This window comes from Nestor notabilis, unplaced genomic scaffold (assembly GCF_000696875.1).
Source record: "Nestor notabilis isolate BGI_N333 unplaced genomic scaffold, ASM69687v1 scaffold13803, whole genome shotgun sequence".
NCBI classification, from domain to species: Eukaryota; Metazoa; Chordata; class Aves; order Psittaciformes; family Psittacidae; genus Nestor; species Nestor notabilis.
The window spans coordinates 73,683-89,908 of record NW_009920679.1 but is presented as its reverse complement, the minus strand read 5'-3'; the positions used below and the strand labels follow the sequence as shown (position 1 = coordinate 89,908).

The following is a 16,226-nucleotide window of genomic DNA, read 5'->3' as shown; positions in this document are numbered from 1 at the left end:
TTGTAATATTTACAATAAGCTGTATTTTATGAAGATTTTATTCTTTTGTGTTTTCAACTATCTTTTCAATGGGTTGACCACATGTTTTTTACAGTGGTGTCCTATGACCTGTGCAGTTAAACCATGATTCTGATAGTACAGTTAAAGTATTTCTGTGTTTTGTCTCATATTCTAGATTTAGCATAGAACTTCCAAAATTGTAAATTTTAATTAATTTATTTATTTTTTTAACCTTGGCAAACAGGTTGAATCCTTTATTTTGGACCAAGAAGATCTTGATAACCCAGTACTTAAAACCACGTCGGAGTTATTCTTATCGAGCGCTGCAGAAGGGGCGGACTTGAGAACTGTGGATCCAGAAACACAAGCAAGACTAGAAGCCTTGCTGGAGGCAGCAGGTACTTTGTTTGTGTACTTTTTCCTGAACACAACTTACACACAGATCTGCAATGTGTACATTTTGACCCCACTGACATATTCACAAGTCTGGATGTTCTCCATGACCATGGAAAACAAGCTTAATTCTTACAAGTGTTGAAGGTTGCTTGGTGTACTCTTCCTATGCATATGAAGTCAGAAAAGTTAATTTGAATTAAATGATATTTCACTGACCAGATGAGATTGTACATGTTACCAGAGAGAGGATTAAAGTGGAGAGAATGGAAGGAATTATACTTGCTAAAATTACTTTTTTGTTTTTTGGGGTTTTTTGTTTGTTTTTTTTTTTTTTTTCTCTGCTGCTTTGGTCAATATATAATTATTGATTAATTTCTCCAGAAATTTGCAGGTGAAGTATTTGCTTCTCTGTTTTAACTTTCGCAAAAATATTTTTCCATCCTGTAGTTCTGGGATATGACTGTTGGAAAATACATATTTAATGTTTTAGAACTAGACTAGATGAACCACATGAGTGCTACTTCTGTAATGAAAGCTTGACTAATTCACGTCTTGGTAAGGTTTGTGACTTGGGTATTCATGATGGATTTGAAAATTTTTTGTTAGCTTCAAAATTCCAAGGATAAAAAGGTATAAGAACCCTGTTTTGAAACAAATCCTGTTTGATCATGATGGGTACATACTCAGACAAGTAGTAATGTGCTGAAACTGGAGTTTTCAGACTTCAGCTTTGAGCACAGAAGAGCTAGATGAAATAGTGTTTATTTGCAGGTGTTTAGTGTAAAGCTATATACAGTCTTAAAGGAGAGTTTCATCCTGAGGAAGCAGGATGCAAGGGACTGTGGGATTGTCTCTGCATTTTGAATTTGTAAAACCTCTGCAACTTAGAACATAGGATAGCTTTTGTCAGCAAAATGATGCAGCAGCCTAATGAAAGGTGGTCCTTTAAAATGATTCTAACCTGATGTAACTTATGGGGGACCAAACTTTGCTTTGCAGGGAATAGAGACAATTTCTGAGATGCTCCAGACACTAACAGAATGTGAATAATTTGATCCCTTTTTAAGCACTTTTAAAAATGAAAATCAGTTTGATTGACTCATGCACCTGATGACTGGTGTGTCCTGAAACCTATTGTTAGCTTGATAAATGGTCAGTGGAGATGTCTGACAGTTAGTGTTATGAGGGCAGTCTCTAGACATGCTTACATTGAGGGTTGCAATGTTTGATATGATTTCTTGGTATTTAACAAATCTAGGAGGTACCATTGCTGCTTGTGATGTCTGTGAGAATGTTTTCTGTAGACTTATAGAATCATAGAATAGTTAGGGTGAAAAAGACCTTAAAAATCCTCGAGTCCCACCCCCCCTGCCATGAGCAGGGACACCACACACTAAACTATGTCACCCAAGGCTCTGTCCAGCCTGGCCTTGAACGCTTCCAGGGTTGGAGCATTCACAATTTCCTTGGGCAACCTGTTCCAGTGCCTCAGCACCCTCACTGTGAAGAACTTCTTCCTTATATCTAACCTAAAGTTCCCCTGTTTAAGTTTCAAGTCATTACCCCTTGTCCTACCACTACAGTCCTTAATGAAGAGTCCCTCCTCAGCATCCCTGTAGGCCCCCTTCAGATATTGGAAGGCTGCTATGAGGTCCCCATGCAGCCTTCTCTTCTCCAGGCTGAACAGCCCCAACTTTCTCAGCCTGTCTTCATAAGGGAGGTGCTCCAGTCCTCTTATCATCCCCGTGGCCCTCCTCTGGACTTGCTCCAACAGCTCCATGTCCTTTTTATGTTGAGGACACCAGAACTGTACACAATACTCCAAGTGAGGTCTCACAAGAGCAGAGTAGAGGGGCAGGATCGCCTCCTTTGACCTGCTGGTCACGCTTCTTTTGATACAGCCCAGGATACGGTTGGCTTTCTGGGCTGCAAGCGCACACTGCCTGCTCAGGTCGAGTTTCTCATCAATCACCACTCCCAAGTCCTTCTCCACAGGGCTGCTCTGAAGCAGTAGATGTCCCCTTGTCCCCAGAGTTAGATGATTTGTTTTTAATCTGGGGTTTCCATGCTTTGATACCCCGAGTGCTTGGAGCAGGGATATAGAAAAAGGGCAGAATAGAAGGAATCTTGAAAGAAGAGCAAATAAATACAAAGAAAGTGCTTTTGTTTGGGGGCTTCATCTTCCTCTCTAAAAAGACTGGATAAAATGAATGACACTTGTTGAATGTGTGAGACCAAAAGACCAAAAACAGTCATGAAAAACTCTTTAAGAGTTAAGCAGTACTTTCCCACTGTGAATTTGAACACTAAAAATATCAACAGGCTTAGCTAACAAAGACACTGAGAATCTGGTAGTTTATTAATAAAAGCCATAATCTGAAAGTGATTGCAAAAGTAAAAGCATTTTTGGGAGGTGGTGTGTCTTCACTGGGTTTCTCTGGCTTGTTTGACTGAAAATACCACTTCCAATCTAAAGTGGGCTTTGGGGTTTCCATCATGACATCGAAGTTGCCTCATGTTGGAACTTTGTATTGTTTGGCAGTTTGGCAAAAGCAAGGGATTTCTCCTGTTAGTCACATTTTGGTCCATAGTATTAGGAATAGCTTGCAAAAGTAGATGGCAGAGCTATTGCTCAAACAAGTAGTTGAGCTACAGCCTTGTCTGATGTGGTTTCCAGGGCAGCTCGGCCTTCGTTGTGATGATCCCCTCTGCTGTGGGAGGCTTGATCCCAACAACCTAGAGCAAAATCAGTCTTGCTTTTAGTGTCTCAGATTTCTCAGGGTTTCTCACATACAGGGTTCGTGGCTGTGTCATGAGGATCTTAATGAGTATGACTTGCAAAACTAGTTTTGCTCATTCTTCATGAATCCTTTAATGCTCAGCTCTTGCACGGCCATGCTGTTTATTAATTCTGGAAGGTAAGTGCTAGCAACTGCAGCCAGGTGGGATGTTGTTCTTCAAATTGCTTATGCAGAAGTGGTTTTCAACCATTGCAGTCTTTCAAATTTGTGGGAGTTTGTTTTGGTTTTATGTAGCTGTCTTGATTTGAGAGCTAGTTAGGCCTGCATATGTAAGTGGTAGAGGCCAGAGGCTACATGAATAGCTTAAAAATCTTTCTATACATTATATTTACCCATCAGAAGAGTGCTGGATATTTTTTCACAGTTCAGCTTGTTTATTCTGTTTCCAAGAGAACTTAAAATATTTTGTGGGTTAGGATGCTAAGGGTGACAGCCTTAAGTAGACTATCTAGCAAGAGGGTTGTGCCTTGCCCACTGTAACATAGCTGCAAGTACACACCTACGTACATGTGCGCACAAACAGGGGTTACACACTCCCTACATTTACTAGGTCCACTGAAAGTCTGGCTGGTTAGCTTTAGTTTGGACAATGACACTTACTTCTGTAATGTGTTTATGCAAAGCACAAGCACTTTGTAAATGAACGATTATCTTTAAACAACTGTCAGTGATTGTATTATTTCACAAGAAAAAGTAGTTTTACTTTCTGAACATTGAGAGACTTCATTCACGATTCTGTGAACGTCATAAATAGGAGCTGTTCTTGTCTTCAGAAACTGAAGATTAATTAATCGAATCCTGTTCTTTGGTAAATTATCCTAAATAAACCAAGTCTTTTGAATACCTTCTTTCAGTTTGACTCCTAGTAACAAGGAGGGATTTATAGGTAAAATGGCCTGTGGAAAGGCAACCATATTGTTGGGAGATGCAATGAAACAGATTCTTAGTGTTCTGAGAGGGGATACATGTTCTGTACTAGACACATCCAATTCCACTGTTAATTAGGGTACTGTTAATATCTTAAAATAATATGCCAGCTATGAAGAATACTGGCTCTTCTGGGGCTCTTCAGTAAAGTTGCCTATTTTCTTTTTAGGGACAATAGTTGTCTGCTGGAGGATCATAGAATCCCAGGCTGGTTTGGGTTAGAAGGGACCTTAAAGCTCATTCCGTTCCAACCCCCTGCCATGGGAAGGGACACCTTCCACTAGAGCAGGTTGCTCCAAGCCCCTGTGTCCAACGTGGCCTTGAACACTGCCAAGGATGGGGCAGCCACAGCTTCTCTGGGCACCCTGTGCCAGCACCTCAGCACCCTCACAGGGAAGAGCTTCTGCCTCAGAGCTCATCTCAATCTCCCCTCTGGCAGGTTAAAGCCATTCCACCTTATCTTGTCCCTACAGGCCCTTGTTCAAAGCCCCTCTCCAGGTTTCTTGTTGGCTCCTTCAGGCACTGGAAGCTGCTCTAAGGTGTCCCCTTCAGGAGCCTTCTTTTCTCCAGGCTGACCCAGCCCAGCTCTCTCAGCCTGGCACCAGCTCCATGGCCTGCTCTGGACTGACTCGATGAGAGGCAAGCTCTTCACTGCAGTGAATGAATGGATGGTTGTAGCATTCAGAGCTCTTGCTGTTCTTGGCAGGTTCCTCCATAGGTGTCTCAACATGTGTTCTTAAAGGGGCAAACTTTCCTCCAAAGACTTGGGAAGCTTGACAGGTGAAAGCTGGTTTCATTTTCTGGTCCTACCTTTTGTAAGCATCAGGAAGGGAAAATGCCTCACTTCTGTACTGCAGTCCTCTGGAGTACAGGTTGTTTCTTAAAGAGGATAGAGAAAGATCGCCAAATAAAAACCCCTTGTAACTGTTTGGTGTTTCTGCACTCAAACCACAGAATTCCATATAAAGTTGTAAAATGTGGGTCCCTGAAGGTACCATACCCAGTTTGTAGTGTTCCAGCATGGGCTTGCTGAGTTTTCTGGGAAATGACAGAAAGTCACTGAACTGATTTTTTTTTTTTTTTTTTTTTTTTAAACTTGAGGAAATAGCTCAGGTGCCTGTGTTCTGATCTTGAGTATGTTCCTTCTCAATCTGAGTGTTGCAGCTCTTTGACAGTGAAGTGTCAAAAAACAGATGCAGAAGAAAGTGAGAAGAAACTCTTGTTCTAGTGTTGGAGCACTTGGCATTACCATTGAGTATTTACACAGGGAGGAGTTTTGTTAGCAGGGAGTGCTTCAGGAGTCCTACTGTGGTTTATAAAGAGTCTTGTGAGGAGAATCAGGCTATTTTGGAGAGGAACCATGTTCAACTGTGGGTTTGCTTAATGAAACAGAGGTAAGTAGTCCATTGTGTTCAAACGGGAGCAGAGTTAAACACATCCTTCTTTTCTGTTGAAACACAGGATTAAAGGTGATCGGAGACCCTTGTATAGATTGTTTGGTGTATTTGAGACTTTGAAGGATTAAATGCAGTGTAAATGGTGAAAGAAATCTAGTTTTAATAAGAAGTTTTTGTTAATCCTTGTTGGATTTCAGTACTTAATTCAGGCATGACAGCATTTTACTGCTCTTTGGAAAGCTGGTGGGATGAAATGGGGGGAAAGAGGTTAAATATTCTGGAACTGGGGAAGGCAAAATTGGAAGTAATCACCTGCTTAGTGGAAATATAGAACAAAGGTCAAAATATGAATGGGCCCAGATTAAATCTGCCTGCTATAGGAGACACTAAAAGGACAGAGTGAGATTCAGCAGTTGTAAAACTGAATGCGTTCCCCTGGGTGTATGTGTATCTGTATTTACTCACTTGCCAAGCTGTTGATCAAACCTACTTTTATTTTTTTGTGTGATGTGACCAAACCCATTCATTATTCTCTAACAGCAAGAGATTGTTTAGTTAAAATAGGTTAAATTTGTTTCCCCAACATTAAGAGGGCTTGAGTGTGACAAGGTAGACCTGTAATTCAACAATACGGGGAGGGAGTGAGCTGTGGACTAAAAGGACAGTTCAGAAGATGTACAGCTTGCTTTCATCCTGCATTGAGAGACTCCTTGGCAAGTGTCAGTGACACTTTGATCCTTTGTTTGTGATCAATAAAATTCATATGGACCTGGTGTTTCTTTTCTTAGGACTGATGAGTAACTTACTTGTGATTTAAATGGATGTAGGCATCTAATCCATTAGAAACATAACCTATGAAGGGTTATCTGAGCTCCACTTCCACCTGTAGAAGTTGAGGGCTGCAGAGAACAGAGGGGTCAAGTTTGTCAATTTAATTGCTGCAGCTTTGTGCTCGTGGAATGTAACACACACTTCTAGATCTGTATTGGTGTTCTTGAATCAAAAACCAGGGTCTTTCCTGGGGAGGAATCTGAGAGAGGATTGCTGGCTTTGGAACAAAGATAGAACTTTATTGTCAAGATGTAGCAGTATCAAATTTGAAGTGTGTTTAGCCCCCCTTCAACATGGCAAAAGTCTTAACCTTAGTCCAACAGCTTTGACTGAATTTTAAACTAAGAAAGGCATTTCACCCTAATGTAGTTGAAATACGTAAGTGTTACATAGACATAGGGATTGAATAGAGAAACAGTTCTCATTAAGAAAGCTTGAATAGGATTCATTCTGGGTACTTTTTTAGTGATCAGAGCTGCACTGAAACCACCTCTGTCTGGTTAACTGGGAAACTTCGGCCTTTTGAGGCACTGGCACATTACAGTGACTTGCTTATTTTCTTTCTTTGCCATTTAAAGATTCAGAGTGGGAAGGAATATATGGTATGTGAAACATACAGATGTGTTGTGCTTTTGAGTAAGTTGGATAAACTGTCTGAATTTTGTGCATGTAACTGAATTATTAATCTTATATTTCTCTGAGGTTTTGCATGATTTAAATATTCTTTTCTAATCTAGCAGACTGTTAGATTAGAAAAAGTCCAGTCTAATCCTATTCTCAGTAAAATTAACTTCCATACTTTGAAAGTGTGTTAAATGTCCCAGCTTCATATTTTTTGGCTCTTTTTCAGTTGGAGTTTGCTGTGAAGAACAGTTTCGTTGTTGTAACACTTAAGTTGATTCTTTAGGTGTCAGACAGCTCCATTATCTCACCAGAGCTGCTCTTGGAATTCTTGGGCAAAGATGATTCTGAGATTTTAACTTCCCTTCAGTAGGGATGGGGAGTGGGAAGAGACAAGACAAGACAAAACGTTAGGGGGTTTAATTTATTATGTATTAAATTTGGCCAGGGTACTCCTCAGTCTCTTAAGCTGCTGCATATTTATATATATCTATATCTGTCTATATAGATATTGGAAGTAATCATAGTGAATCAGCCAGTGCATCATGACCATATCATAAACAACCATCAATTCTTTTAACAAGATCTTTTCAAAGGCTTGGATACGTTTTTTTTCCATTAACTCATTCTTCTTTGTTTACTTCTGTCATTTTATTTTTCATGAAAGTTGGATTCTTCTGCAAGATAAAAATCCCCTTTGCTCTCCTGTTCCATTATAGGGAGATTCCTGGTTAAAAACTTCTCTTCGTTCAGTATTGTTTTCAGGACTACTTGTTGTAGTAGTGCTTGGAGTAGCCTCAGACAAAGAAGGAAAGTAGGGAGGGTTTGGGAGGAGGAAGGAAGCTGCTTTATTGACTGTCCTACTTGATGCCTGAATTGAGCTGGAATTCAGCCTGTACCAAGGGAAGATCCTATTCTTTTTTGTAGAGTAGAATCTCAGACTGATTTGGGTTGGAAAGGACCTTAAAGCTCATTCAGTTCTAACCCCCTGCCACAGGCAGGGACACCTTCCACTAGAGCAGGTTGCTCCAAGCCCCTGTGTCCAACGTGGCATTGACACTGCCAGGGCTGGGGCAGCCACAGCTTCTCTGGGCACCCTGTGCCTCACCACCCTTACATGTGTGTTTGCTTCATCCATCCAAGTGAAAATAACCATATTCAGAGCTTGCAGTGGGTGCAGAAGCTGTCACTGGGCTTTGTGGTTGTTGGCCTAGAGCTGGCTCTACAGCCCTGTGGTGTGGGGAGCTGGTACCCTGTGCAGGTACAGGGGGCTGAGTGAGGCAGCTGGTGAGACTCTTGTGTTTTGGCAATGCACTGAAGCAAGCTTTTGTTTTGGTTGTCTTGAGATTTGTGTAGGGTTGACAAATGGAGCTCTTGCATAGCAATGTCCTGGGTAAGCTGGTTATGTATGTCTGTGATATTAACTAGATACAGAAAAATAGAACAGTAGCTCAAACCACACGGTGTTGAAAGCTTCTGTCTGGGAAACACTGCTGCTGACCCAAATGTCTTGCCACAGAATGTATCTCATTGAGTGTGGTATAGTATTTTTTCCGTGTCTGTTTCATTCATGGCATGCTTTCTAAACAGATGGCTACTGATCTTTCTTTGCAATGCCTGTGTAAGAGGGGAGCTTGGATGTTACCCTTGTGAAAGGAAGCAGTTAATTGCACTTGCAGGATTGAGTTTATCAAAATGTAACTCTCTTCCCTGAGTGCATCAGGAAAGTGAGGAAAGCCTGTGTCTCCTGCTTGTGTCTTCTGCAAGAAGACTCTATTAATAGTTTATTAAAAACTCTCAATTACACAGACTTAGTTTTAAGTTTGCTTTTTTTTTGTTTTCTTCATCTGTCTATCATGTAGTTTCCTTAGCATATAATGCTAAAACCGGAGTTTGGAAGTGCTCAGAACAGAGTTTGAGCATTAAGTGAATGCTTCGTAGTGTGCGGAAGATGGGATCTGAATCTCCCCCCACAGATTTCAGGGTGGTTTTGGTGTTCTGTAGCTCAGTGGCAGTGTGGTGGCAGTCGCTAGTGCCAGCCACTTGCCTCCAACTAGACAGACAGGTAAATCAGGTTGGCAGCGTGGATGTGCAGCCACCCCTCCTGGGGCTGGTTGGAAGTGTACTGGGAGATGTAATGTAATTATATTGGAAGCGGGGCTACCAGTTTATAGAAGGGTTGCTGAGAGTGTCTGGTTTGTTTGCTGTGACAAGTGTCTTGGGACACGTGAGAGGAATTAACCGAGCTCTTGTTGGCAGCCCTACAATACATTGTTCTTCTATCAGTTTTATAATGGTATTAAATATTTTGTTGTTGGTCTTTTTTTTTTTTTTTTTTTATGTGTCAGAAGCAACAAATTGTACTGAGTCATAGCTCACAGTATGTGGGGTAATGGGTGAACCTGTTGCCTTTTTCAATTGGTAACTCACATTTGACAAACCATTACTATTGTGTAGTTAGGGAGTAATTACAATAAACAAGTTTTTAGGAAAACAAGTGATAATATAGTATATGTATAGCGTAAATGATCCAATTCTGCTTGTTTTTAGAAAGTCAAGCTAGTTTTCACCAGATTAATGAAAAATTATACTGCCACTTTTCTTGGATTCTACTGATGGAAGTGAGTGGCTCATTTTGCAGTGGGCCATGAGTGCATTCATTACCTGCTAGAAGTTATTTTCTGACTTTTGAAAGACCTTATTTTGAAAGCTGACAGCTTAAATCTCATGATTTAAACCAACTTATAGTACATGAAGCATCTTGCACAACAGTGGAGTTTAGATTCTTTGTGAGTACAAAGTATTTAAATCCTTGAGGATTCAACATGGAAACAAAGAAAAATATTTGCATTGTACAAGTTTATTCTCATTGTATCCATCAAGAATATCCTTGCTGTGGGTACAAGAGGCAGCTCTGTAATGACTTTTCCCTGTGTAACAAAGCATTAGCTCTAAAATAGCAATTACTAACTTGTCATTTAGCCATCACCTTTTCCTCCAATTCTGTATTGCTGCCTAAAACCTTTTGGAAAAAGAAGGCTGAAAGACATCTCAGTAGATCTAGTTTTTATCTTCTCCTCTTCCTTCTCCCCAGGCAAATGCAGCTCTGCTTGTGCTATTCCTGATGGGTGGCTTTAAGAACTGGTTAGACAAACCCTCTCCAGTGCTCCACCGCATGCCCAGCCAACTGCACTCCTTGGGATGGAGTATCAGTCCTCAGTGTTAGATGCTGAAACACCTAACCTGGGGGGGTGAAGGGGGACCTAAACTTCTTTGGAAGCGCTTCAAGAGGGAAGAAGGAAAGCTGTAGTAAAGCAGTTGGTGTTGGTTTAGTGGAGTTGCTTTAGCTGCTGGTTTTATGCATCATACCCATGGTCAGTTTTCCTGGTTTCAGTGCAGCCGTCTTTTACAACTAACTTATAGATTGGTATGTTCCTCAGTTCCTCTCCCTTTTTTTAAGCAGGCTAAATAACATCCAATCTCTCTGCCCTTAACTGATGTTATTTAGACTTTCATCTGCTCTTGTTCTCCTCTGGAGTCTGTATGCAAGCTCTGTTCTTCATAGCTTGTTACCCCAAATTAGTCATGTTACTCAAGTGGAGCTCTATTGATGCATGGAGAGTAGGAGTGTTATTTCATCTGTCCTGCAAGCTGTGCTTTTGTTTATACATCTCAGTTTGGTGTCTGCCTTTTGCCTTTGGGTTACAAGTTGAATTTGACTTTGTCGACCAATACTTTTCTGAAGAACTGTTACCTAAATAAACTGTTCCTGTGTGTGTGCAGTTGATTATTCCTCTGTGTGTAGATATATGTATCTATATATATATATTTGCTGACATTCCTGTTTGGGTATACCCTTTAGAAGAAACCTTCTTTAGGCAGAATTGTGATGGAGGCTAAAATTCTATCTTTGGTTTCAAACAATGACATGGCTTTTGAGTAACAGGGGAAGGCCACAGTGAGCCAGGGAAGAAGACAAATTCTAACCAACCTGGCCTGACTTCCAGTTGACTTTGCCTCATGTTGCCAAAAACCAAGCCACTGGAAGTCTGCACAGGGAAAGGAGAATGTAGGAGGAGAAACTTGCAATGTGGCTGTGGTTTTGGCTATTGGCCTCCTCTTATAATAAGCACCCCCAGTGCCTGATCTTTCTGAAGTATAGAGGTAGAACAGCTTTATTTTATTTTAGTCTTAAATGCAAATAAGAGCAAAGATCTGGAGGGAAATAGTGGAATAAATTTGATTTGGTAAAATCTGAAATGGCTGAACACTTCCAGTACTGCTGTTTGAAGTAACGCCATCCAGAAGTTTTCTGTTGCATTAATGCTTGTTACAATTTCTCTTTGCATTGTGCTCCGAAGCAGCTCAGTAAGCACAGTGCTCTGTGGTGCCACACATCGGATTCTGTGGCCTTCTCCATAAGAAGAAGCAGAGCTTCAGAGAGCTGGAGTTCTCTTGATGTACCTGTGTCCTCTTCCCTTTTGGTTTTTTGACCTGAGGGAGATGCCACAAGGAACAAAAAGCTGTGAGGTGATATGAGGCCCCTGCACTGGTTTTGTAGAGGGGTGGTTTGTTCTAATGCATTAACAGTAGATGGGGGTGTTCTTCCTTCAAGTTGGGTAAAGTGGTGAAATAAATTCCTTGTTTACCTTCTGAGACTGTAGCATCCTGATTTTTGTTCTTTGCCATCTACTGTGGCATTCCCTTAGACCTTCCTTTCAGGATGTGTTATGCAGCGTGTATGTAATGACAGGACATTGAAAGGCTGTGGATCTTAGGAAGAGCAGAGGTTTCCTTAAGGGTTTGAAATGTGAATTTATACCCTGCCCTGTGCTATTCACATTAGGATGGTGATCTTGTTTGTTTTCTGAAGAAGTGACACACTTGGTTAGCCTCTGACAACACTGGAGTATTCCGGCTTGCTTTGCCGTTCAGGTTTGATAAACCTGGGGCTGAAACTGCTTCTGGGTGAAGTCACTGGTGTCACTGGCCCTCAAGGTTCTTTGCTTGTAAATGTAGAAGTATTTTCAGTTGTTTTCCTCAATAGTTCCAGAGCACTGTAGTGAGTCAGAGCCATTTTCTGATTTAGGATACCAGTTATAGCCCATGTGAACTCTGCTTCCTACTGAATGCTAGAAATTTGGAGAAGAGAGCTCAAGTGGGATGTTTGCCTGTAAACAGTATTCCAAGGTCATTTGAGTTCTGCCTGTGTCTCGGTGGTGTGTGGGGATCCTATCTTGGTGTTTCTTAGGGATAGGTGGGTTTGTCTTTGTTCCTTACCCTCCCACAGTGATGGCACTATTTCCATGTTCCTCTTTGCTGTGTTTCAGTCAGTCTCAAGTCTTTCAGAAGTGTATCTTTCAGATTCTTGGTGGCCAGCAACTGTCAGGCTTGCAATGAGGCTTAGATAAGGCATTAAAGATAAAATCAGGAATTAAAGATCCATTGCCTGCTGTTGGCCATGGTGTTTTTCTGTAAAATAACAAAAGAAACCTTGTAAATGGTTCCATATTTGATGGCACGAAGTACTGAGTTTGCTTTGAAGCAACCCGTACAGAGGTTCTGATTTCTGCTTCTGGATCATTTACACAGTTGCTGCCTCTGTAGTTGCAGGGTAAACACGGGAAACATCACAGTCACAAATAAAACCAATTCTCTAGGAGTGACTTGGGGCTTTAATACCACTTTGTATAAAAAACCAGAAGCAATCTGATTGTTTTTCTCAGTCTCTAGCCTGCGTGTTTCCTTCAGGTGCAGGAGCTGCCATCCATCGCTCCTTGGATTCCTGCTGGGCATTCAGTAGATGGTCCCAGTTCCTGCATGTCCGATTACTGCTGGCTGTCACCATGGCCCAGCTCCGTGCTGGCATGTGCCCGTGCCCTCACGCTTCGCTTGGCAGGGTGTGAGCAGGTGACAGCCCGGCTCTAGGGATGTGCTGAGTCTGCCCTCTGAGCTGTGGCCATTGAAAAGCTGAACAAAGCCAGGCAGACAACGGGGGCTGGAGCCCTGAGCTCATTGCACTGTCACTGGCAAGTGTGATGCAATTAGAAGAGCATTTGTTTTAAGTGCACAAATGTACTTGAATATTTGCTGGGGCTGCAGCCCTGGAAAAGATGTTGCAGGAGGAGCTAGGGAAGAGAAGGCTGGCAGTGGAAAAGACATCAGGCATCCAAGTAACATGCTGAGGTTTTGCTGCCATGGCAGGTCTCTCTGGGTGTCTGTCACTGGCTTCTATCTATGTTAAGGGTGAAAAAAAGCCTAAAAAAATTTTCTTAGTCTTTCAAAAAAATTCACAAGTGAAGTGATAAGATCCTATTTAAGTGTGATACAGAGTAGCTCCTATTTAATCCTAGAGAAGCACCAACACAAATTCACATCCAGAGTAAAGTAGATGTTTCTAAACTAGTGCTTAGTCCCATCCTTGTCCTTTATAATGTGGATTACAGTTAGCATTGCATTTTGAATATACCTCTTGAATGCAAGATCATACGTTTTCTTGCAGTCAGAACCATGATAGAAGAGAGGCCTTACTGCCGAGGGTAAAAGGGCTGCTTTCTCCTCCTCCAAGGCCAAATTTAAATATCTGTACTTGCATTTGATATGTTCTGCAAGCCAAAACACAGTTTGAATGAACCTCTTATGTAGGAATCTATTGCTGCACATTCACGGAATCACAGAATGATTTGGGTTGGAAGGGACCTTCAAAGGTCATGTAGTCCAACCCCCCTGCAATGAGCAGGGACATCTTCAACAAAATCAGGTTGCCCAGCCTGGCCTTAAGTGTCTCCAAGGATTGGTGCATCCATCACCTCTGTGGGCAACCTGTAAACATTGAGAAGATCTAGTCTTGAAGAAACTCCACTTCTTTTTTTCCGTAACAAAATCTGAGGCCTGAGGAAGATGCTCCTTTCTCCCCTTCTTCTTATCTTGCCTCCCATCTTGTTGCCCCCTGACTCTGCGGGGATGCTGTGACATCAGAGAGGAGATGAACTGGCAGTTACATGTCAGTTGAAGCCTCACTGTCAGTGGTAGGTAGAACTTCAGTCTGGGAGTTCGTGTGTGTAAGATGCATACCAAGTAAGCTTTTTACAGTGGCTGGTTGTAGTATTTCACAGGTGGGGGGAATGCACTCAATTGGTTTTGGACCGAGGCTTACATCTTCCAAAGACACTTCAAAAACAAACAAAAAAGAGGAGAGGAGTGAACACTCCAGACCAATCTAGCATTAATGTCTGCTCATTTCATAACTGTCTTAAAGTTTTGCTTTTCTGCTACAGGAAATATGAATGCTTTCTTGTACTTGAACATAATTCTTTAGGCTTTGTTTTGAACTACAAGCCCTCTCCTATTCTCCCCAGAGCTTTAGCTTGCTTTGTTTAAAGCATTTCAGCCACTGAGTTTCTGTTTAAATGATGACTAGCAAAATTGTTTTACTGTGTTACTGCTTTTGTCGTAACTGTAGCTGCTGCTTTAAAGCAGGAGGTAATGCAGGAGGAGACACCTCTCCCTGATGCTTATCTGCAGTGAGAGGGGTGAAAAAGCACTTTGATGAAGTTCATCTGTAACTGTGATGCAGGAATAATTCATGATGCCTCCATATTAACTTGCATGTAAGATACATTGAGTTTCTTTATGAAGTTGTTTGATAGCAGATGTGAAAATATGGATACCCTGGATGAGGGGCCCAGGGGGAAGGTGTGTGAGGGGGGCTGAGGTGGTTTAGCGGCTATTTGCTGTCACCACGAGGCAGGAATCTTCAGTTTCTGGCTGCACAGTTTTCTCTCCTCTTGCTAGTTCTGGTGATGGCTGGAAAGACTTTTTGCTGGTCAAACCCATCTTGATGTACTGGTAGAAAGCTCCCTCTTTTTTTTCCCCAATGTGAGTGCAGTGGTGGGGTTGGGAAATCCAGGGAGAGGAGGAGCACGGAGCAGGCTTTCTGGCAGTGGCCAAATGTGAGATCAGCACAGAAGACCTCCTGTTCTTCCAGCTTTAAGGAAGGTAACTCAATTTTTATACAGTGTGAGAAAATGAATGCCTGGTAAGAGCGGGGAAAAATCAAACTGGTAGATAAATTGAGAGTTCTGCTGTAGCAAAGTCTGTCATGGTCAGGAATTTCAATAAGGTAGAAGAGCTAGTTATATGGATAACTTGTCTGGTATTATTCTTTCCTGTTTGAACTCTCATATGGTAACAAAACTCTGTCACAAGGTTTGAATCCATCTTTTCCTTTAGCATTTAAAGTTAAAATACGTGTGGTATTCCGTATCAATCAGCCATATTCCTTCATGCATCCTGAAAGCAAAGGAAATGGGTGGATTGGGTTTGTGGAGAGGAATTATATGAAGCGGCAGACTATTTGGGGGGATTGGGATTTTACTAGAACCATCTGTGAGTCTATGCAGAGCTGTTTTCTCATTGCTGAGTTTACTTGTGGGGCTTCCAAGCTTTAGTACAAGTGGAAGTTGCTGGCTAATGTTATGAATTACCTGAGTAGGTAATCAGTTGTGGAAATACTGAGAGACTGGATTGAAATCTAATGGGAAACTCTCAAATGAAATGTAAATGTTAATGAGTATTGTCTGGTTAAACAAGAATTCATGTTTGTGCTGAAGGATAGGACATGAGCTTTCAGATTTTGGTATACCTGAGCCCACTGATGTAAAAGCAGATGATCCCCAGAAGGAACCCTTGTCATCAGTAAGTAACAGTAACATCTAATTGGAACTGGAGAAGTACTTCCTGGCTTTTGATTCTGGAAAAGAAAATCTCATTGCTACAGTTGTCATCAAGATTCTGGCTCCTGGGCTGACAGCTACATTGAAATATGTGTTAATGCAAATACAATTTTTAAGAGTTTGCAGTGTCAAGCAAGTGAAAAATTAAAAGTTGGGATTGAGGGTAACTTTCCTTAATGGCACGTATGTGTTGTGGTAGCCTTTCAGTGTTTTCAGACATTCCCTGTCACTTGTGGGTATTGCTCAAGTGGGTGAGCTCCTGTTATTTTTAGGAGTGGGGATTCATCAAGAAAGGTGTATTTTGAGGTTAAGACCATGAAACACAAGACAGGAGAATAGCAGATGTTCTGAACGTGGATTTTCAGAGAGCATTGAAAATGTCATTTTTTGGGTGTGAGGGTTTGCTGTCAGCAATCTGATTGGTAGAAGATGAAAACTCAGCTGCTCTGGAAGTCTCTGTGGAGCTGTGGTGGTGACACATAAAATACTGTCAACAACTTCTACAAGGTTTAGTCGTG

The 16,226-nt window shown here is 41.6% G+C and overlaps 1 protein-coding gene across 1 annotated transcript in view; it reads left to right on the top strand.

The window, feature by feature from the left end:
- Positions 1-244: 244 nt before the first annotated feature.
- The window catches only part of LOC104402818 (ankyrin repeat and KH domain-containing protein 1-like), a gene marked incomplete at its 5' end in the record, with an annotated part of 85,184 nt that continues 69,202 nt past the window's right edge, over positions 245-16,226 (top strand). The window contains 1 exon segment of the mRNA XM_010010798.1: positions 245-398. Coding sequence (XP_010009100.1) covers positions 245-398 — 154 coding nt within the window.